This window comes from Anabrus simplex, chromosome 1 (assembly GCF_040414725.1).
Source record: "Anabrus simplex isolate iqAnaSimp1 chromosome 1, ASM4041472v1, whole genome shotgun sequence".
In the NCBI taxonomy this organism is placed as follows: domain Eukaryota; kingdom Metazoa; phylum Arthropoda; class Insecta; order Orthoptera; family Tettigoniidae; genus Anabrus; species Anabrus simplex.
The window spans coordinates 1770914248-1770936458 of NC_090265.1; the positions used below are offsets into that span (position 1 = coordinate 1770914248).

Here is a 22211-nt window from a genome sequence, read left to right on the forward strand (position 1 = left end):
CATTTCTTTCCATGTCGTTTCCCACATAGCTGACTATCCTATCAAATAATTCCGAATCCGCATCTGTGCTACCCTTTCCCGATCTGTACACTCCAAATATATCAAGTTGCCTATTATCTTTAGAAATGAGCCTTACACCTAGAATTTCATGTGTCTCATCTTTAACTTTTTCGTAGCTTACAAATTCTTCTTTCACCAGAATGAAAACTCCCCCTCCCACCTTTCCTATCCTATCTCTACGATACACACTCCAGTGCCGTGAGAAAATTTCTGCATCCATTATATCATTTCTAAGCCATGATTACAATACTCTTATTACAATATATGGTAAATATTATGTATTATGTATTTACATGAATTGTACTTTTATGGTTCATGTTTATTTCACTTCAGGTCGGATTGTCAGCTCGTAACGGGAAGAATATTTTCCAGTGTTGATACATGTTGATACTTCAAACCCTCGTGTCTGACTTACCCAATGTACCATATTTGACTTTTCAGAAAAATCTCGCACCAGAATTTTAAGCCAAATGACGATAACCGCAAATGAGTTGAACCAATTGTGTTTATATTACATTTGATATACACTTTTAAATGTAAATGAATTGTAAATAATTTTGAAATATCTGGATTCCTTGAATAATTTATGCATTCAAAGTTTTCGCCTGTATTTATCATCAAAAAAGTGTGTTAATTACGTGGGAAAATACAGTAATTAAAACGTGTCCTACCTGGCTTGCAGGAAGGATAAAATGATGATTCGAACTATACCATATCTCAAGTAACCTGGGAGATAAAGTACATACCAAAAACACGTGGTAAATGCAGTGGTACTGTATCTTCTGTTAGGCGTTAAAAATACTTTACATGTGTTAAGTAAAAGTAAACTGAAGAGTATCTGACTGAAGACCAGTTTCAGTTTTTTAAATTTACAAGAGAAGCTATATTGGCACTGAGACTTATACTTGAAAAAAGATTAGAAAAAGACAAAATAATTTTTTTATGCTTTGTGGATATTGAAAATGCTTTTGATAATGTAGGCCTATATTGGATAAAATTGTTTGAAATTCTTAAAAACATAGGAGTCCCATATCAAGATAGACGAATAATTTGGAATTTGTACAAAAATGAAATTGCAGTAATTAAAATTGAAAATGAACAAGAGGAAGCAAAAATAAGGAAAGGAGTTAGACAAGGTTGTGCTTTGTTTCTCATGCTTTCTAATACCTAGATCCAGGATACATTGAATAAGGTTTGAAAGGATTTGAATATAGGAATAAGGATACAGGGTGAACAAATAAATATGATTAGATTTGCAGATGACATTGCCATAGTTGCAGACAGTGAACAACATCTCAAACAAATAATAGTAAAAATGGAGAAAATCATAGGTAATGAATACAACATGCAATTACAAAAAGCACCCTCAAGTATGAAAATATTGATGGGCAACAAAACACTGGAAAATGTTAACGAATTTAAATATCTCGGAAGCAAAATTACCAAAGATGGAAGAAGCAAGAAGGAAATCAAAAGTAGTATTTTACAAGCTAAATTAGCATTTCACAAAAAGAAAAGTTTACTCACTACAAATTCCATTTATCTTAAAACAAGGAAAAGATTATTGAAAGCATGTTTGGAGCATTGCCCTTTATGGTTGCAAAACGTGGACAATTGGAAAACAAGAAAGAAAAAAAGAAAAAAGAAAAAAGGAGGTTATATTCTTTTGAACAATGGTGTTACAGAAGAATGCTGAAGATTAGCTGGACAGAAAAAATAATGCTGAATTGTTTAAGAAGGTGGAGGAAAATTATACCTTATGGAAAAGCATAAAGGGGAGGAGGACTAGACTGATAAGACATATTTTGAGACACGATAGCCTGTTGAAAATGGTACTGGAGGGAATGGTTGAAGGCAAAAGATGTCAAGGAAAACCACGCCTACAATGTGTACAGCAAATCATGTCTGACGTAGGATGCAGAAGCTATGAAGAGATGAAGAGGAAAGCTATGAATAGAGCCGACTGGAAAACTGCCACAAACCAATCCATGGATTGAATACTTAAGAAAGAAAAAGTGTTAAGTAATGTTATTTCCGTGTATAAGTGATGTACGTCAACTAAATCCGTTTATCATCAGTTTTCACTTTTAAAAAGCTGTTTAGTTTCAATTTATAATTGATACTCATGCATTGAAATGCCTTTTGAGAAGGGTGACATGTCAACAGCAGAACAGCCATTGCAGTATTCAATAGCGGTTCATTTAGCTAACATACAACCCATGTGCTTTCTGTTTACTGCTGTTTTCCGGGTGTTATTAGCGTGCTAATGACTTTGCACATTATTACGAGTTTCTTTTGTGTAGTAATATATCATTATTAATTAAGTTGGTAGTCAGTTTTTGTCTTGGTGTTTAGGATTTAGTTAACTGTTCCAATTTAGGTTTACATAAACTTTGTTAAAGTTCCGTGTGGAGTGAAGATGGGTTTCTCACGTAAAGCATAAGAAGGGAAAAGCATTGAGAAATGGAGAAAAACAGTGTGTTCTCAACATTTTTAAGAAGTTTAGTGATGCAAACTCTGGTAGTACTCTTGAAAATGTGACTAGGTTAGTAGCCGCTATTTCTTAATATCATCCCACAGCATATTGAGGACTCGTGTGGCGCATATCGAGCAGATGATATCGCATTGCAATCAGGAAGGCAAGTTTTAAGGTTCTTTAAATCCAATTGAAAGTGTGTGGAGCCAAGTTAAGGGCCATGTAGCTAGAAACAACAAAACTTTCACGCTTGCAGAAGTAAGAAAACTGCAGCTGGAAGGGATTGAACTAGTGATCCCTCAACATTGGGAAATGTGTGTAAAACAAGTCAATGAGACGGAAGAAAAATGAATGTGGGATATAGATAAGTTAGTAGATGATGCCAATGAACGGATAGTGATAAATGCAAACGACTCCGACAATGATGATGACGAGACAACAATATGGAGGGAATTGAGTAACCTATCTTTCTTCCGCCTGCGACAATGGTGAGTACAATTAACCTTCAGAATTCTGCTGAATATCATCTTGATTCATTCTGGTGATTGTATAAATGTTGTATTCTTCTTATAACATGTTAATTAGAGATTATTTGAACTAGTTATAGAACTTGTGGTTTCTTGACTGATGTTTTTATGTGACTAGTACTGCAATGCTGGATGGACTGGTGGATTTCCTATTGGTGGCAGAAAGAAATCAAATCTCCAATATGCAGATGACACTGTATTGATTGCCATGGATGAGGCAGAAATGACAGAGCTTTTAGACAGTGTCAGAACTGAGAGCATCAGTTTGGGTTTGTAGATCAACATGCAAAAGACAAAAATGATGGTAGTTGATAGGCCTCGCAAGCTGAAGGAATTCGGTGCCTTCAGCGAAATGGAAATGGTTTCAGAAATGTACCTGGGTGCCATTATAACTAGCAACAGCTGTGAAATAAAGATCAGGAGAAGGATTGCCATGGCCAAGAATATCATGTCTCAGTTATCTCATATTTAGAAGGATCGCTCCATTTCTGTAAGCTAAAGATGAGACTAGTACACACACTGGTATTCTCTATCATCCTCTATGGTGCTGAAACGTGGACTTTACGAGCTTCAGATCTGAATAAGATCAACTCATTCGAGATGTGGTGCTGGAGAAGAATGCTTTGCATTCCTTGGACAGCATTTCGAATCAACGAATCCATCCTCAAGGAGCTGAATATCAGTACCAGGTTATCGGCAAAATGTCAACAGAGGATTCTCCAATTCCTTAGTCATATTATGCGTCGTGAAGAAGGAAGCATTGAAAAGCACATAAATTTGGGAAACGTAACTCGAAAGAGGGAGCGTGGACGAGCACCTATACGCTGGACAGATGGCATAAAACATGCAACAAAGACATCGTTCATACAATCTACCCGTATAGCAGAAGTCTGTGGAGGATGGAAACGGGTACAAAGAAATATCTTCAGAGATCACGATCCTCAGGATTAAGGGACCGATATAGACAGAGTGCAATGCGCACGTGGCAGGACTTTTTATTCTTATCTCCCAGATAATTTGAGATAGAATATAATAGGCAATTTTCATTAGATTTCCCGGTGGCGCTTCCGCAAGCGGGCCGGCATTGGTCATCATTAGTAAAGATTGAAAAGGAACGTTTTACAATACCTGGAGTGCCTGAGAGGAGAGATCCTTCCTCTACGCTTGCTATAATCCCGCCATCCCGCCCCCAAAACTATTCTTTCTTTTATAGGAAAACAGAAAGTAATACAGCATGAAGGAAGAAATTGCCACCATTATCTTTACTCCCATTGGCCAGCTCCGATCAGCTGTGAAGAAGCCTATGTAACTTTTTCCCCGCTAGAGGTCGCATGGTCGGTCGCCACAGGGACACCACACTGCGCAAAATATAAACACTCGATCGTCAAGAAAAAAATGTAATTTAGTAGCTGTAACCTATCATTTTAAATCCAGGCCAAGCTCTGTCATGAGAACAGTGGCCCTCTTCGGGGGCCACACTCCCTTCGAAAGGCTCTTCACTATCGCCGCGGCGCATACTGCCCGCACGGCAAGAAAAAAGTTAATTTAGTGGTTGTAACATATCGTCACTTTTCCTCAACAGTTGGTAACAGCATCACCCGCCGCCAAGCCTCCGTGCGTACAGCGAGCGGAGTGCGAGGCGCGCCATGCCCGGCCCGCTTGCGGAAGTTTTACCGATTTCCCAAGACAAGGACGTAGATTTATGTTACATGACATACAAAGGAAGAGAATACACAAGTAAAAATTATATATATTTTACATCTGAAAGTGATTATCATATGAGCTCACTATCACTTACTTCACAGGACAAGCTCCCGGACGAAGGAGAGCACAATCATTGGTGTAAATGAACTGTAAGACCTGTTCAAAAATCTCCGGACATATTTTTCCAATTTTGACTCTTGGGATAGAATTCTTACTGGATGTTGACCGAGTCCTTTGTTCCCTTATGAGTTTTGCAAGAGGTTCGCTGCGGGAAGCTATGATGTAATTATGAGCAGCAAATTCTCTCAATCCTACCTGCAAGACCAAGAAAGTAAATTTAGTTTTCAAATCATACAGTTAATAATCACATTCAAGTAACCCTCAGAATATACATAATAGAAATCCCATAAACTAGCCTACTTCCAGATAAATTAATTGGAAATTACAACATGTGAACTGTTGATAACAAGATAATATTAATGTGTTTATAAACATGCACATTGGAATGACATGACATTTAATACATGTGAGAGTAGTACAGTCTAGATTACTGTAACACTTACCAATTAGACCACAGACCCAAAATTTTTAGAATAATAAGAATTGGAACCGTCTTCAAAAAAGGTGCAAGAGTTGAAAAAACAGGACAGTCACGAGACTCAAACAGAAATGCTCATAAAAGAGGTCACCTTCCTCCTTCGTCAATCTGACAGTTTTGGCCTCGAGAGGTGACTCAGAACAGTCCAAGCAAGTGGTTGCTATGTTGTCACTTTATACCACTTAATGGGTTGCTTTCTGCAGAAAATTTCACTATGCAAAATTTCACTTGCACCAGGTTAAAATATTTTTACTTAATAGAAACGACTGCAACTGAAACAGCTTCCCATCTGACACAAGATACAGTCATTTTTGCTGTCCAGAGTATACTTTCCATTCATCAATCACTACTCAATCACCACTGATCTGCATTTAGGGCAGTTGCCCAGGTGACAGATTTCCTAGCCTTTTCTTAAATGATTGCAAAGAAATTGGAAATGTTTTGAACATCTCGCTTGGTAAGTTATTCCAATCACTAATTCCCCTTCCCATGAACAAATATTTACCCCAATTTGTCCTCTTGAATTACAACTTTATCTTCATATTGTGATCTTTCCTACTTTTAAAGACACTACTCATACTTATTCATCTACTAAAGTCATTGCACACCATCTCTCCACTGACAGCTCGAAACATATCATTTACATGTTACAAATCTCATGTTATGGTCTGTATTGAAATGTACTTAAAGTCAAAGAATAATACTAGATTATAAATTCCACCTATTCAATACATAAGTTTTTTAAAAATAAATTTAATAAAATGGATCTTAACATATTAGATACATGTATCTAGCCACCACCGAAGCCAGTTTATGCGTAAGATCTACTTCTTAAATTTAAATTAAAAACTCTTATGTATTGAATAGGTGGAATTTATAATCTAGTATTATTCTTTGACTTTACATACCACTTAGTCGAGCAGCTCGTCTCCTTTCTCACAAGTCATCCCAGCCCAAACTTCGCAACATTTTTGTAATGCTACTCTTTTGTTGGAAATCATCCAGAACAAATCGAGCTGCTTTTCTATGGATTTTTTTCCAGTTCTTGAATCAAGTAATCCTGGTGAGGGTCCCATCTCCAACACCACAGCTCGAGTGTCTCCAAATCATCTTTTTTCATTGTCCATGTTTCCAAGCCATAAAAACAAACACTCCAGATATAAATTTAAATACATTTTATTTTCATTTCTTTCGGTAGGTTTTTAGTGGTTAGAATGGTCCTTTTATTGTTGAATGCCACCTAAGCTTGGGCCATTCTGCTCTTTTTCTCAGCTGTGCTTTGCCTCTCTGCAGTAATTTTGCACCCTAGATATGTAAAAGTTTTCACTTCTTTTAGCGAAATGATCCTAATTTTCATACTCGCAGCACTAGCTGGCTATCACATACCAATGCTTCTGTCCTCCATAAGTTAATCTTCATGTTGAATTTAGTGTTCAAAATTAAGGCCATATATTCCAAGGCTTTCTGTAGCATTGCTTCACATTCTTCAATGATTGCAATATCATTAAGCAAAACTAATCATTTTAAATCTCTTGCCATTCATTTTTATCCCATCCATTATTTCTTTACATTTGTTCACACCCTCCTCAATATACTGTGGCATGGTGAGCCGCTGCATCCACCATGCCAATCTACAACCACGAGAAGTAGCACAAGCTAGCCAACTCCAACCGCACGCTCATCACCAAGGAAGGCCCACCCTCTACTCCCATCACCAAGAGGAGGACAGCCACTTGCGGAATGATCAGCGCCCCTGTTGCTATCTAGATCGTCCTGCTAGTTCAGGCATTATGGAAGAATCTGGACGGCACGCGGAGAGTATTCGCCTTCGGGAAGACTCTGGGAGACATGTCCCTTCTGGAAGCATTCTGATGGCGTGGGCCTAGGTATATAAGTCAGGCACAACCTACAAGGTTGAGTAGGTTGGTGTAGTTCAGCTGGTGTAGCGAGTCCAATGTGTGGACTCTGTGAGTTAGTGAAAAGTGCAGTCAGTGTGTTAGTGACAGCCTGGGCTGAGGTGTCAGTCAGTTGGAGTATCTGTCTGTTGGAGTAGAGGACTTGTTTCTGTGTGCATATCGTTGTGCAAGTGAGTGTCTTGGACCAGCTGCTGGAAGAGGACATGGGTTGTCCTGTGCAGTGCGGAGGACAACAATGGGTGCCAACATGGGGGTGTGAATGGAGTTTGATGGACTGAGTGGACAGCGGATACTATCCCGAGCTGCGAGAGTGACATGTGGACTGCAGACTGTGACAGCGTAACAATTCTCACATATGGTTTAGAGGCAAGACTATTGCAGAATTCAGGCAACAGAAATGAGATTCATTAGAACTATGAATAACTACTCAAAAGGAAATCATGAATGAAGTACAGTAAACTCTCGATTTTCCAGGCTAATCACCGGACAAATTCTTATGGATAACTAAAAACATGCAAAATACAATTTTGTGCATTTTAATGCACAACGAAACTTTTAATAATACAGAACATACAATACTGTTTTAAAATGCAATAATGTAAAACAATTAACACATTCAATTACCACTTATCAATGCAGTAGGGCAAACTAACAATTACTTACATCATCTATTGTTGGTAAAACACTTGAGATACGTAAGTACACAAAATGTCAATTTTTGTAGTTTGGCGAAAAATAATCAGTATATTCCTTTGCTCATTGTATGAACACTAACCCCATAATCACCTTCTTTGTTGATTCTCCTTTCTTGAGCTTTCAATTAATTCAAAGTTTTGTTTTAAATTTAAAAGTACTTTCTTTCACTTCATAGCCATGGCTGCTATCACAAAACACCAAAAAGAACTGCTTTACAGTATACTGTTAAGGGTTTAGTTCTCGAAAAAAAAAAAACATGCCGCCAATGCACAGCGCACTTGCAGACGAGAACTCAAATTTCAAGCGCGAAGTTTACGTATTCAAAATACCATGACAAAAATTAAGGAACAAAAGTAGTTATACCATAAATCTCGGGGGTGCACGGATAATCTACAAACCAGATAATCTCCACCTGCATAATCGGGAATTTGCTGTAAATAGAATGTAGCCAGTAGTAGAATGTACCAGTGTAATAAAGAAGTGCAGATTTCAGTGTAATGGGCACGTTATGAGAATGAACAGCATAAAAGACCAAGGCGAAAGCCAGGGAAATGCTGGATAGAGAAAGTAAAATCAGGTGTGGATGAGAGGGGTCTCAGATGAGAAGAAGTCTACGAACAGAAGATGAATGATAACAGGAGGAAATGGCAAGCATTCATTTGAAAATGGTGGTGATTTATGTACCGGGCGGTACACCTCTACACCGTTTATTTAAAAGTTGCGCCAGTTGAAACTCCTCTTCTGGAGGAAGGTTGAACTTTATCTATTCTATTAATTCTCTACTTTCTCAGAAGATGTCACCACGTGGAAAATTTTGAGTTTTTGAACTGTGTCACTTTTGATGTGTTTTTGTTTAGCTTGAAGTAAGAAGTGTGAACTTTCTCTTCTAGAGGACACTACTGAAGATCAACAATAGTGCAACCTAGTGCGGAGTCAAAGAACTATTTTGTTGAAGAAATTTTTATTTCAAATGTTTGTTCTTTGCTAAATTTCTTTCTGTTATTGTTTAAGTTGGCTGTATACCCCTCTCTTTCCCCTTGTTTTGCATGTAGCCAATCCCGAATTTCTTAAATTAATTTCTATCCAATCAGATGTATCTTCCCCCAACTTGAATCGATTGCGGGGTCCTATCCAATAAAAACATTGTGGGCGGGTGTTTTCATTCCCCTAACGCCTAGAAACTTCCGCGAGAGTATATAAACTGCTGATTTTAGGGTCTCCGGGCCACTTCTGTTCCATCTTTCAGTGTATTAAGTACATAGCAGGAGGCGGGAAGCGCCTCTTTCTTCTTCAGCCGTTCAACACCAGGTAATGGCCTATTAATAACTTCTTTTCTTGCTAGGTTGGCAGTTTAACACTCGCGGCGGGTTCGAAGCATTTCCATCATGTAACCTTTTCCTAAAATGTAATTACTCTTTTCATCTTTTTCTTGTAAAGCTACATATTGGGATAGAGAGTGCTAACCCTCTCGAGCTCCCACTCACATTTGTTTTGAGGTGAACTTATTTTCTCAAACTATTCTTCGTTTATGTAATGTAAAGTGTTCTTCTCTAAGTCACCTCTGTAGTATGGGATTAGCCCTTGCGTTAGTGGCCCAGAGCCAGATTAGGTTTTAAAAACAAAGTGTATTAGGAGTGCAAGTTCGCCTCCTCTCAAATTGTTATTTTAGAGGTCATGTAATCAACCTTCTTTTCATGTAATAGACCTCAGTAGGTTGGGTATTTTACCCCTGTGAATACGTCCTTAGAGGACAGCTTGAAGGTAGAGTTTGGTGTGGCCTTGTGATAGGCTTACTATTTTGAGAGCGGATCGCTCTTTGAAATTTGTTTCTATATGCCTCGTGCAGGCTTTATGTGTAATGTTTGGAGCCAGTGCTCCTGGGCATGAATGGGGCTTTCTGCCCCTTGGCTAAAATTTTTTTGGAGTAAGGCGGGGCTGATGGCCCAAGAGTTATGAAGTAAGGGCACTGAGCCCGAATCCAGTAATATTGTACCTACATTTTTGCTACTCTGTACCTGTTATGATTGTTATCTCTTGTTTTTGAAAAGAAAATATAACCTAGTTAAAATTAATTTTACATTGCACGTTAAATTCGTAGCTTGAAACCCATTCACACCCGCACCTTCTTTCACCTCTACCTACCACGGATATCTCCGTAACAAGTGGTAGCAGAGCGTGGTTGAATGGGTCTCAATTTAGCCCCTTTTGACGGCTAAACATTGCTTTAATTCGAACTCTAACAATTTTCTCAGTTGCTGGAATTTTTTGAGTTTTTTTTAAAATTGTTCTGTCATCATGTCCGGCCCTCGCGATGTTCTTAACTATTTGCGCAAAGAGGAGTTGATATACGAGTTAACTATCAGAAACGTTCAATCTGGAGGCACGGTTGCAATAGACACTAACAAGCTTAGAGAGTCCCTTGATTTGCCCATTTCCATCCCCAATTTGGGAGAGAAAGAAATTGACGACTCTCTTTCCACGATCACGGAGAATATTACTGGGCTAGCTTCCGTAATTAGTTTTTTTGATGAAAATGATCCGTCTCCTAACCAAATTAAGCGTGTGCAAGGCAGATTATATCACTTTTCAAATAGAGTTAATGATCTGTTGTCTCTGAAGGTGAATGACGTTCAGAGGAAGCAAGCTAATACGCTCCTTGAAACTATCTCTGAATTGTCTAGTAAAGTCACTCAATTGTTAACTGGGGAAGTTCCTCCCAAATCTGATCAGCCCACCATAGTGAATGTAAGTAGTGAGGAAGAACCTGCTAAGGGAGAAGGCAATGGGATAACCGTTGCTGCTCAAACTATCTCTGCCCCATTGGACAACGAGTCTGAACGCCGCACATCGTTGAACAATGTACGTGCTGAATTAACTTCCTTGCCATTGAAACCTTTACCTACTATGTCGCCCGGGTTTAGCAGCTTGCCTCATCCATTGGCAATGTTGCTCAGAGGTATATCCAAGTTTTCCGTTAATACCACCAGTGACGTAATTTCATTTTTAAGATTTCTAGTGGAATTTCAGGATCATGCCCTTGTGTTTTCTCTTTCCCCATGTCAAATTTTGCAAATTATCTATCCGTATGCTATTGGTATTCTCTCTGATAAAATCGTAAGAGCCATTGCCGAGCAATCATCTATTGAGGATTTCCATGCCCATTTGCTAGCTAACTTCATCCCGGCTAGGGCCAGGTCCTCCCTGATTCAGAAGTACTATTACCGTGTACAGCGCTTGGATGAAAACTTGGCTGATTTCATTCAAGATATCAAATTCTACACTAGGGTGTTTGCTCTGCACTTTCCTGAAGATCAGATTGTGCAGGCTATTGTAGAAGGTATTTCGCCATCCTACAGGTCATATTTGTGTTTCGCGGCGTGTCCGCAAACCTTCTCTGAACTTGAAGCATTGGCCGTCTCAGCGGAAGGAGTTAGATACGCCGATTCTTTGCGTGTCGCGAAAGAACCCCCGCCTTCCTTTAGTAACACTCGGCCTCCACCTCGCCGACCAGTCAATTCCCGTAAATGTTATGCGTGCGGGTCGCCTGACCATCTGCGGAATAAGTGTCCTCTGATCAAGTCAAGTGGGACAAGGAATGGAGCAGGGTCATCACAAGGCTGTTTTAAGTGTGGGGCCTTCTCACATATCGCCAAAAATTGCCCAAACTCAAATAGCACCCCCTCCTGCTCAACTTCTGGTGCCAATTCCACCTATGCCAATAATAAAAAGTGACTAGTGGCATCGGTTGAGTCGACTAATCCATCTTCCCGAGACTCAGCCCCTAGTAAACAGGTTGTTAATGCAGAGAACAATCAGCCTTCAAATTCATCTTTTGAATGCCCTAAAGAATGTCTTAGGATTGCGGCGGATACCCCCGCACCTGTTCCTTTTCTTAAGATTGAGTTAAATAACGAGCCTATAACAGCTCTTTTAGATTCAGGCAGTGTTTGTTCGATTATTTCGGCTGAATGGTATTCTAAATTGAAATCTGTTTGTAAACTACCTGACCATGTCTCAGCTCTTATTCAATATGTTTCGGCTAATTCATCGCCATTAGAAATTCTAGGTTCCGTACTGGTCAAAATTCGTATTTTTAAATTTACATGGAAAATCAAACTGTTTGTGGCTAAGCACTTGTCTTGCCCCATCATATTGGGAGCGGACTTCATTTCTCACACTGGTCTGGTGCTCGATCTCCAGAGTAGGTCGTGCACATTCAAATTTGCGTCCAATTGTAGAATTCCCTTGTTAAAGTGTAATTCTGTATCATGTTCATCTATTTCGCCTACCCAGGATGAGATGTTGTTAGACCTTAGACATCTACCTGAGGAGCAGGCTGATAGTATTCGGAAACTGTGTCAGTCGTTTCCCGAGGTGTTCTCTGATACTCTTGGTGTTACTGACCTTATTGAATACAAAATTGAGGTCACGGATTCGATTCCTGTCCGTTTTCCACCGTATAGGCTATCTCCACCTAAAATGAAGGCTCTGAAAGAAATCATCGATCAGATGTTGAAGGATGGTATTATTAGGCCCTCTAAGTCAGCGTATTCTTCGCCTATTTTTCTAGTCCCGAAACCCCAAGGAGGCTTCAGGCCTGTCATTGATTACAGGGCTCTCAATCGGAAGGTGGTGTTGCAATCTGTGCCCCTTCCCGACCTTCATTCTTGCTTTTCATGGTTTCGTAAGGCCAAGTTCTTCACCATCTTGGACTTGAATCAGGCCTATAATCAAATTCCCCTTGCCGAAGAGTCTAAACATCTTACAGCGTTTGCCACGGACTGGAACTTATACGAATACAACCGCGTGCCTTTCGGGCTCCCCACGGGGGCAGCTGTGCTCACTAGGCTACTAGATAGGGTCTTTTCCGACATCAAATTTGAGTACTTATATCACTACTTGGATGATGTCGTCGTATTTTCCGAAACCTTTGAAGAACATCTAGATCATCTGCGAGAAGTTCTCAATCGCCTTCGTAAGGCTGGGTTAACTGTCAAGTTGTCCAAGGTTGCCTTTGCTAAGCCCTCTATGTCATTCCTAGGGCATATTGTGTCACCCGATGGGGTAGCTGTCGATCATTCTAGAACACAGGCCATCCGTGATTTTAAACCTCCTAAGGACATCAAAGGTATCGCTAGATTCATTGGTATGGTGAATTTCTTCAGGAAGTTTATTCCTAACTTCGCTAATAGAGCGGCGCCCTTAAACCTTCTTCGTAGGAAAGGCATCAAATTCGAGTGGGGACCTTCTCAACAAGCCGCTTTCGAAGATCTTAAATTAGCTCTCTGTAATGCCCCTGTACTTGCTATGCCTGATTTCTCAAAGAAATTCATCGTCCAAACGGATGCGTCGTCGTCAGCTGTAGCTGCAGTCCTTCTTCAAGAGACTGAACTAGGGAGGCGACCCATCGCCAATGCGTCTAGGACATTGTCGGCTCAAGAAGCCAAGTATTCCATCTATGAGCTCGAAGGTTTGGCAGTCTTATTTGCCTTAGAAAAGTTCCGTCTCTATCTGGAACACGTTAAATTCGACCTGGAGACAGATAATCAAGCCTTAAGCTGGGTCTTAGGTAGGCCGCGTCGTACTGGTCGTATAGCCCGCTGGGCTATTCGTATTTCCGCCTTCCAGTTTGATGTTAGACATATCAGAGGTACCGAAAATGTTGTTGTTGATGGACTCAGCCGTATGTTTCATAACGACGTAGAGACCCACGAACCGGTCGACAGTTCATCACCTTCTGAGTCCATACTATCTGGTGTTAATGCCATCTTAACAGATGCTCCCATGCTTTTTAGGGATATTGAGAAATACCAACGTGAAGATCCTACGCTGGCTCCGATAATGGAAACCCTTTCTTCTGGGGAACATGTCGTCCCTTATGTTCTGAGGAATGGTTTTTTATGTTGCCCTTCGAGGCATGATAAGTTGATGAAAGTTGTTGTTCCAGCGGTTCTTGTACCTATGATCTTCAAATACTATCATGAGACCCCATTGGGGGGGCATCTTGGAATCTTTAAAACTCGTGAAAAGATTCGTGAAATGTTCATATGGAAAGGTATGGACGGTGAAATTCGGGAACTTGTAAAAGCTTGTAAATCTTGTTTGATCAGTAAACCCACCATGTCCACTAAAGTAGGCCTTTTGTCTTCTCATCAAGCGTCGCGCCCCATGGAACGCCTGTACATTGATTATGTGGGACCCTTCCCCCAGTCAAAGGGTAATGCCAACAAGTTCATCTTTGTGTGTGTAGATGGTTTTACAAGATTTTCCTGGTTATTTCCGACTAAGCTGGCTACCGCTCAGTCAACCATTACTTGCTTAAATTCTATTTTCGCTTCTTTTGGTCCGTGCCAATACATTGTATCTGATAATGCTAAGGCTTTTACATCTAATTTATTTCGTAAATTCTGTTTTGACTTGTCCATCTCTCATGTAACTACTTCCGCTTATTACCCTCAACCATCTCTGGCTGAACGGGTTAACCGTAATCTCAGGTCCGCACTTATTGCCTATCATCATGAAGATCATTCTAGGTGGGACACGTCCCTGCATTGGTTAGCTTTTGCTTTGAATTCGGCGGTCCATGAATCACACAAATTTACTCCAGCTTCTTTGATGTTCAAGTTTGTTCCCAACTCGCCGCTCTCTAACCTCTGGTCTTTGAATGACATTCTACCCGAGACAATAGATCCGGATAACATTAAAGATCTTTGGAAGAAGGCTAAAGCCAATCTTAAAGTGTCTCATGAAAAGGTTAGGGAAAGGTATGATCGTGGACGGAGACCCACCACTTTGAAGGTAGGTGACCAGGTTATGGTCAAAAATTTTGTTCCCGCGGGCAAGCTTGCCCCCAGATTTCATGGGCCTTGTATCATTCTCGATTTTCTTACGCCGGTTACCTTATTGCTAAGTAATCCAGCCACCGAGAGGATATTTAGAGTTCACCTGTCCCAGGTGAAACCGGTGTAATTTCTGTGTTAACTTGCTTCATATTATTTTGAAAGGATATGAAGGTTATATTTTTTTGAGTTTCACTTTTAAGGCATTCTGCCCCTTCTGTAATATTTTGGTTTTAGATGTAAGCCCTGTGTAAAACCTGCCCCGACCCGTTAAACTGCCATCCTGTGCTTGCCACGGCCATTACCACGCTCCCGTCTCCTGCTCCACCTTACACTGTGGCTTCATAATAGTAAATGCCATGGATATCTACACGCCGCTGGCCCCTCAACCTCTCCACAAGCCTGTACCCTCAAAAAAGATGATAGTCCAACACAATTCTGCCGCCTAGCTTTAATGTTTCAGCGCCCCCGCAGCCGCACAGCGCCGTGCAGCGACTGGGGAGGGGGATGGGCCCCCTCCTCTCCAGCGAGGACGACATGTGAACGGCGAGCCGGAGCTCTCCTCCCGGCCAAGGCTGATGTGCGGCGCACGACCTGCTACATGCCCGCAGCCTGTATCTGTTCACCGCGGGCGCGGCGTACTTCAACACCTCTGCTCCCCTCATAGTGCGGGCGAGCGGTATCTCAGGGTACTTGAGGGGTCCGAGCGGCCTCCGTTGGACGCAAGCTGCAACGGCCGGTCTGGCCATCCGACTCAATCTACATCAACTACATGGACAGTCACCATAAGCAATAACTACACTTGGGAATTCAACAACAATATTTGGTGGACATTGCAAAATTTTTCTTCACCTTTAAGTATTAAAAGTTTATCTTCAGAAATTCAAATTCTACAAACATAAAGACTTTCATTCACCTGCAACAACAATATTTTGAAACTGAATTAAGAAATCTTGTAAATGCTTCTGCTATCTATCTTCGTATCAACATCATTACTTGGACTTTGTTTCAAACTGATTTCATGTGTCACCCCTGGAGGAACTTTTGGGGGGGGAGGTCTGTACCGGGCGGTACACCTCTACACCGTTTATTTAAAAGTTGCGCCAGTTGAAACTCCTCTTCTGGAGGAAGGTTGAACTTTATCTATTCTATTAATTCTCTACTTTCTCAGAAGATGTCACCACGTGGAAAATTTTGAGTTTTTGAACTGTGTCACTTTTGATGTGTTTTTGTTTAGCTTGAAGTAAGAAGTGTGAACTTTCTCTTCTAGAGGACACTACTGAAGATCAACAATAGTGCAACCTAGTGCGGAGTCAAAGAACTATTTTGTTGAAGAAATTTTTATTTCAAATGTTTGTTCTTTGCTAAATTTCTTTCTGTTATTGTTTAAGTTGGCTGTATACCCCTCTCTTTCCCCTTGTTTTGCATGTAGCCAATCCCGAATTTCTTAAATTAATTTCTATCCAATCAGATGTATCTTCCCCCAACTTGAATCGATTGCGGGGTCCTATCCAATAAAAACATTGTGGGCGGGTGTTTTCATTCCCCTAACGCCTAGAAACTTCCGCGAGAGTATATAAACTGCTGATTTTAGGGTCTCCGGGCCACTTCTGTTCCATCTTTCAGTGTATTAAGTACATAGCAGGAGGCGGGAAGCGCCTCTTTCTTCTTCAGCCGTTCAACACCAGGTAATGGCCTATTAATAACTTCTTTTCTTGCTAGGTTGGCAGTTTAACACTCGCGGCGGGTTCGAAGCATTTCCATCATGTAACCTTTTCCTAAAATGTAATTACTCTTTTCATCTTTTTCTTGTAAAGCTACATATTGGGATAGAGAGTGCTAACCCTCTCGAGCTCCCACTCACATTTGTTTTGAGGTGAACTTATTTTCTCAAACTATTCTTCGTTTATGTAATGTAAAGTGTTCTTCTCTAAGTCACCTCTGTAGTATGGGATTAGCCCTTGCGTTAGTGGCCCAGAGCCAGATTAGGTTTTAAAAACAAAGTGTATTAGGAGTGCAAGTTCGCCTCCTCTCAAATTGTTATTTTAGAGGTCATGTAATCAACCTTCTTTTCATGTAATAGACCTCAGTAGGTTGGGTATTTTACCCCTGTGAATACGTCCTTAGAGGACAGCTTGAAGGTAGAGTTTGGTGTGGCCTTGTGATAGGCTTACTATTTTGAGAGCGGATCGCTCTTTGAAATTTGTTTCTATATGCCTCGTGCAGGCTTTATGTGTAATGTTTGGAGCCAGTGCTCCTGGGCATGAATGGGGCTTTCTGCCCCTTGGCTAAAATTTTTTTGGAGTAAGGCGGGGCTGATGGCCCAAGAGTTATGAAGTAAGGGCACTGAGCCCGAATCCAGTAATATTGTACCTACATTTTTGCTACTCTGTACCTGTTATGATTGTTATCTCTTGTTTTTGAAAAGAAAATATAACCTAGTTAAAATTAATTTTACATTGCACGTTAAATTCGTAGCTTGAAACCCATTCACACCCGCACCTTCTTTCACCTCTACCTACCACGGATATCTCCGTAACAATTTATTCAGGTGATGATGTGGTAGCTTAAGATAGTGAAAGCGAGTGCATTTATGTACAGTGGCACCGAGACCATTCATAAAGTGTTCGCTATTTCAGACATGGGTTCCTGCGAATGTGCTTGAGATGAAGAAATTTCCAAGGCTTGTCTTTATTACCAGTATTGCTACATTTTTTGCTAGTGGCATTACGTCGCACCGACACAGATAGGTCTTATGGCAACGATGGGATAGGAAAGGCCTAGGAGTTGGAAGGAAGCGGCCGTGGCCTTAATTAAGGTACAGCCCCAGCATTTGCCTGGTGTGAAAACTGGAAACCACGGAAAACCATCTTCAGGGCTGCAGACAGTGGGATTCGAACCCACTATCACCCACATGCAAGCTCACAGTTGCGCGCCTCTAACCGCATGCCAACTCACCCAGTGTATTGTTAAATAAATGTAATTGGTTGAAGATCCTCTTCTCAGCACTTGCCTTTTTTTTTCTCTCTCTCTCTTCTAAAACTATGGTGTGCAACAGATTGAAGGCAATAATGACATTTTTATATATCAGTGACAGTTGTCAGATTTCAGACAGCAGTGACAGGCTGTAAAAATTAAGACCAATCCTGGTATGTTCTGTGACAAATTTTCAGAAGTTTACATACCTAGAATGCAACTTGTGATGTAAAATAATTTCTGCGAATCTCTTAGTGGATGTATTTGACATTGACATCATGGTTGGCTGAGGTCGTGAGGTCCTGTTTCTACTGCTGCAGTAAGTTGAACTGGAGTATTCAATACACAATTTATTTATTTTTTTTTTTTTTGCTAGGGGCTTTACGTCACACCGACACAGATAGGTCTTATGGCGACGATAGGATAGGAAAGGCCTAGGAGTTGGAAGGAAGCGGCCGTGGCCTTAATTAAGGTACAGCCCCAGCATTTGCCTGGTGTGAAAATGGGAAACCACGGAAAACCATTTTCAGGACTGCCGATAGTGGGATTCGAACCTACTATCTCCCGGATGCAAGCTCACAGCCGCGCGCCTCTATGCGCACGGCCAACTCGCCCGGTAATACATAAATTAGATCGGTAGATATTCGTATCATTGCTTAATCGTGTAGTTTTATAGTCGTAATGTGTATGTAAACACTAAAACACCAGTGTTGCCAACCTAATTAATTGAAGTGTCGGGGTATGCTCACTGTCACATTCTTTTGTCAAGTCATCATCATCATTATCATCATTTCTTCTTCGCTCAAGCAAGCCGGGTGCAGATGTGTACGAGCTTCCTCCAGTTTGTTCTATCCATCCACAGATACTGCTCATATATGCGACACCAGTTCACATCTCTAATTTCAAGGTCCTTCATTATCTGTTTTTCCCAGACATCACGAGGTCTTACTCTTGGTCTCTTTCCAGGAACATTGTGGTTAAAGTATGTTCGAGAAGTCCTGTGAGGGTTCATTCTTTTCATGTGACCATACCATTGCAATCTCTTCACTTTCAGAGTCTCCAGCAAGCTTCTTTCCAATCCAAGCTGTTGTCGGATATCCACATTCCTTATTTTATCCATTTTTGTTTTTTGTAGACAAGAACGGAGGAGCTTTATTTCTGTTGCCTGAAGATGACTCTTTGTTGGTCCAGTAAGTGTTGCTGCTTCATATTTTGTACAAGCTGATCTTGGAAACTAACGGAAATGTTTCATCCCAAAGTATTTGACGTACAGCGTGATAGAATTTGGAAGCTTTCTGTATTCTGTTACTAATCTCTTGATCCTGTTACTAATCTCTTGATGTATGGTATTGTCTGATGACAGAACACTACCTAAATAGTGGAAGTTGTCTACAATATCCATCTCCTCATCCCCAATTCTTAGATGAACAGTTGGAGAGTTTCTACTCATCACCAAGCCAACTGTCTTCGTTTTGCTGATTTTGAGACCTAAGGTTGTAAAAGCTTCATGCCAGAGATCTAGTCTAGTTTGTACTTCCGCTTCTGTCTCACCCCATACCATTACATCATCAGCAAAAACCAGGGCATTAGTTGTTGGATCCTTTCTCTTAATGGAAATTCTAAGTTCCCATGGAGGGAATTAGATTCTTTTCCACCAATAGAGCATATCAAAAATCAGATCAAAAATTAGATGGATGGCTTTTCCGGCAAGCCATCCATCTAATTTTTGATCTGATTTTTGATATGCTCTATTGGTGGAAAAGAATCTAATTCCCTCCATAGGAACTTAGAATTTCCATTTGGAATTGCTAGGCGGGCATTAATTCCATTGTGGAGTTTTATCTCCCGTATGCAGTTATCAGACTGTGCTTCATAAATAAGCTTCTGATAAGTTCACCTGCATACACCCCAGCGTCAGTGGGTAGGGTCTGACACATCCCACTCTGAAGAGTCTAGTGTCAGACCTAAGACGAAACGCTGGTTAATAGAGCAAACGCCGGAAAAGCCATCCATCTAATTTTTGATCCTTTCTCTTAACCGCTTTTAAAACTTCATCCATTATGATTATGAAGAGAAGTGGTGAAAGACAACTTCCTTGCTGGACTCCACTCTTCGTTTCAAACCAACCTGACCTTCCATCCTGGACCTGGATACAACACTTGGTTTCATCATATAATCATTGTACTCGTGCTATGATGTCATCGGGCACTTTCTTATGTCTCAAATATTTCCATGTATCCCTGCGTCGTACATGGTCATTTGCTTTCTTGATGTCCAGAAAAACAGTTATAAGTGTTTTACCTTTCTGCCAATACTTCTCAAAGAGCATTCTGGTGGCAAAAATGAGGTCTATAGTTGATCTATGAGGTCTAAATCCATGTTGTTCCTCCTCAAGTGTAGGTTCAACATTTTTTCTAATCCTGCTCTCAAGGATGGATTCGTAGATTTTGAGGCCATGTGACAGCAGAGTTATACCTCTGTAGTTGGTACATTTCTTTCTATCACCTTTTTTCAACAATGGGATGAAGACTCCTTGCTTCCAGTCATTGGGTATTACATTCTCTTTCCAGATTCTATTTAGTACCCAGTACATCCACTGTTGTCCTACCTCTCCTAGTGCTTTGATCATCTCAACACTTAATTCATCTGATCCAGTTGATGTGTTGTTTTTCAGCTTAGATTATTGCTGTCTCTACTTCCAACCATGTCAGACTAGTGGTATTTGTGCTGCCAAAATCATAAGGTTCGTCGTCTAATGAAGTGACATTTTCATAACAGTTCAGCAAAGTTTCAAAGTGCCTTTGGAACTCCTGTAATATTTTGGTCTTATCCCTAGTCATCTCACCATTAGGAAGTTCTACAGACTGGATAGATTCATTTTGAGTTCTTCTATTCTTAACAATACTTATTATTAAATGAAGAGCGCACAATGTGCAAAAACAATTTTTGTACACATGGTCAATTATGCTAATGCTATTCTTATTATTGAGGTTGTCCTCATTTTGCAGTTTTGTGCATGGTATCTTTCACAATGATCGTTGCGCAGGTTACATATACAGTCTTCGTTCGGCTGGTGGAAGTTTTTGGTTTGGTAGAATCTGTGGTGAAATCCATGAGTGGCGTTACGTGTGATTACGTGCCATAGCTTGTAATTTGCTTGCTTCCACTCTTCCGTCATTATGGCGTCCGTGGAGTAGAAGTCGGACCAAATAGCACTTCGTTTCTCGTTTAAGGTTCAGCGTGCATTCTCGTAGGGCTTGGTGTTTGGTAGACAAAACTGTGTTTTGATATCGTCAATGAAGTAGTCCTCTTTGGTTAGAACATATGTTAACCTTGAAGAGGATGACTTCCCAATGCCTAGAACTCTCTTTGAGATATCGGGCCTTGACTTTTTCTATTGTCATCAGGTCAGTGAGTGTGAGTTTTTCCCAGGTGATGCTAATCCCATAGGTTGCTATTGGTGATACGGCTGTCCTGAACAGTAGCATTCCTGTACCCAATGATATTTGTAGAGGTTGTTGAATGATGTAGATGGCTTTTATTGCTGCAGCTGCTCTTTCTTTGACATGGATATTGTAGGATGTTAGAGTAGTTTGGAGGGTGACTCCAAGGTACTTGAATTTTGGCACTACTTCTAGAGGTTTGTTGTGCATGGTTATTTCATTTTTAGGTGCATGTTTTCCTCCTTTCCTAAAGATCATTTGTTTAGTTTCGTTGTGGTTTATTTGCAAACCGTTTCTTTCTACCCATGATGTGAGCCTGTTGAGAACTTCTTGGAGCTGTGTAACAGTTTTTTATTTCCATCCTGCGTTATTTCGGTAGACAGATCTGCCTTGCATTTCTGCTTTTCAGCTACAACCAACTGTTTGACCTGTAATTTTTTCTTTCTGAAAAGTGACAGCTTCTCCTCTATTTCATGTTGATCTCCCCATGTTCTTGCTTGATATAAGGATCTTCTTGCACAGTTTCTGTCATTGATAGCCTATTTAATATCATCATTCCACCAGGCAGTTTCTTTAGGTTTTCTTATTTGACTCTGTCGTCCACATACTTTTTCTGCTGTACCAACCACAACCTTCTTTAGAGTATCTCATTCTTCATCTAGCAATTTCAGTTCTTCTCTCAGCAACAACCTGTGGACACCTTCCCTGAATTCTTCCTTTACACTTGGGTCGGTTAGTCGCCAAGTTTTTATTTTTGAGACTCTTTTGTTACAGACTTTGGGAAGTCTTTCCTCTGCAATAACTGCAACCAACAGTCTATGGTCTCCACCAAGGTCTTCACCTGGAATGACCTTAACATCATTGACATTTTTCCATACATTTTAATCTATCAAAATATAATCCATTACTGTACCTTTTTTATCATCCCAGCTATATCTTGTGATTTTATGGGAGTCCCTTTTCTTGAACCAAGTGT

The 22211-nt window shown here is 40.5% G+C and overlaps 1 protein-coding gene across 1 annotated transcript in view; it reads right to left on the minus strand.

Moving 5' to 3' along the window:
• Nucleotides 1-22211, minus strand: part of LOC136858795 (inhibitor of Bruton tyrosine kinase) — a 191820-nt gene that overhangs the window by 77588 nt on the left and 92021 nt on the right. Inside the window, exon 10 of the mRNA XM_067138609.2 lies at nt 4862-5082. Coding sequence (XP_066994710.2) covers nt 4862-5082 — 221 coding nt within the window. The remainder of the gene's footprint in view (nt 1-4861; nt 5083-22211) is intronic.